Genomic DNA, 232 nt, shown 5'->3' on the forward strand with positions numbered 1-232 from the left:
TCCTCCCGTCTCATGTTCACACACACACACACACACACACTGATTCTACTGTATCAGGACGGACTGACAGATTGACGGCAGTATAATGATTCACTCCAGTGAGTACCAGAACATTTCACATCATAATGATGAGATTATTGAGCAGACGAATGACTGATGCTCTGAAACTCTGTGTGTGTTTGTGTCATGTTTATCTGTATGGTGCTTTTACATCTCCATTCAGCAGCATCTT

General features: G+C 42.2%; 1 protein-coding gene across 1 annotated transcript in view; it reads left to right on the plus strand.

Annotated features, from left to right (window-relative positions):
- Nucleotides 1-40: 40 nt before the first annotated feature.
- LOC107750162 (tyrosine-protein kinase TXK-like) overlaps nt 41-232 on the plus strand; it is a gene marked incomplete at its 3' end in the record, with an annotated part of 2,316 nt that continues 2,124 nt past the window's right edge. Inside the window, exon 1 of the mRNA XM_016565426.1 lies at nt 41-98. Coding sequence (XP_016420912.1) covers nt 86-98 — 13 coding nt within the window. The remainder of the gene's footprint in view (nt 99-232) is intronic.

Source organism: Sinocyclocheilus rhinocerous, unplaced genomic scaffold (assembly GCF_001515625.1).
Source record: "Sinocyclocheilus rhinocerous isolate Xijiao unplaced genomic scaffold, SAMN03320098_v1.1 scaffold2167, whole genome shotgun sequence".
Classification (NCBI taxonomy): domain Eukaryota; kingdom Metazoa; phylum Chordata; class Actinopteri; order Cypriniformes; family Cyprinidae; genus Sinocyclocheilus; species Sinocyclocheilus rhinocerous.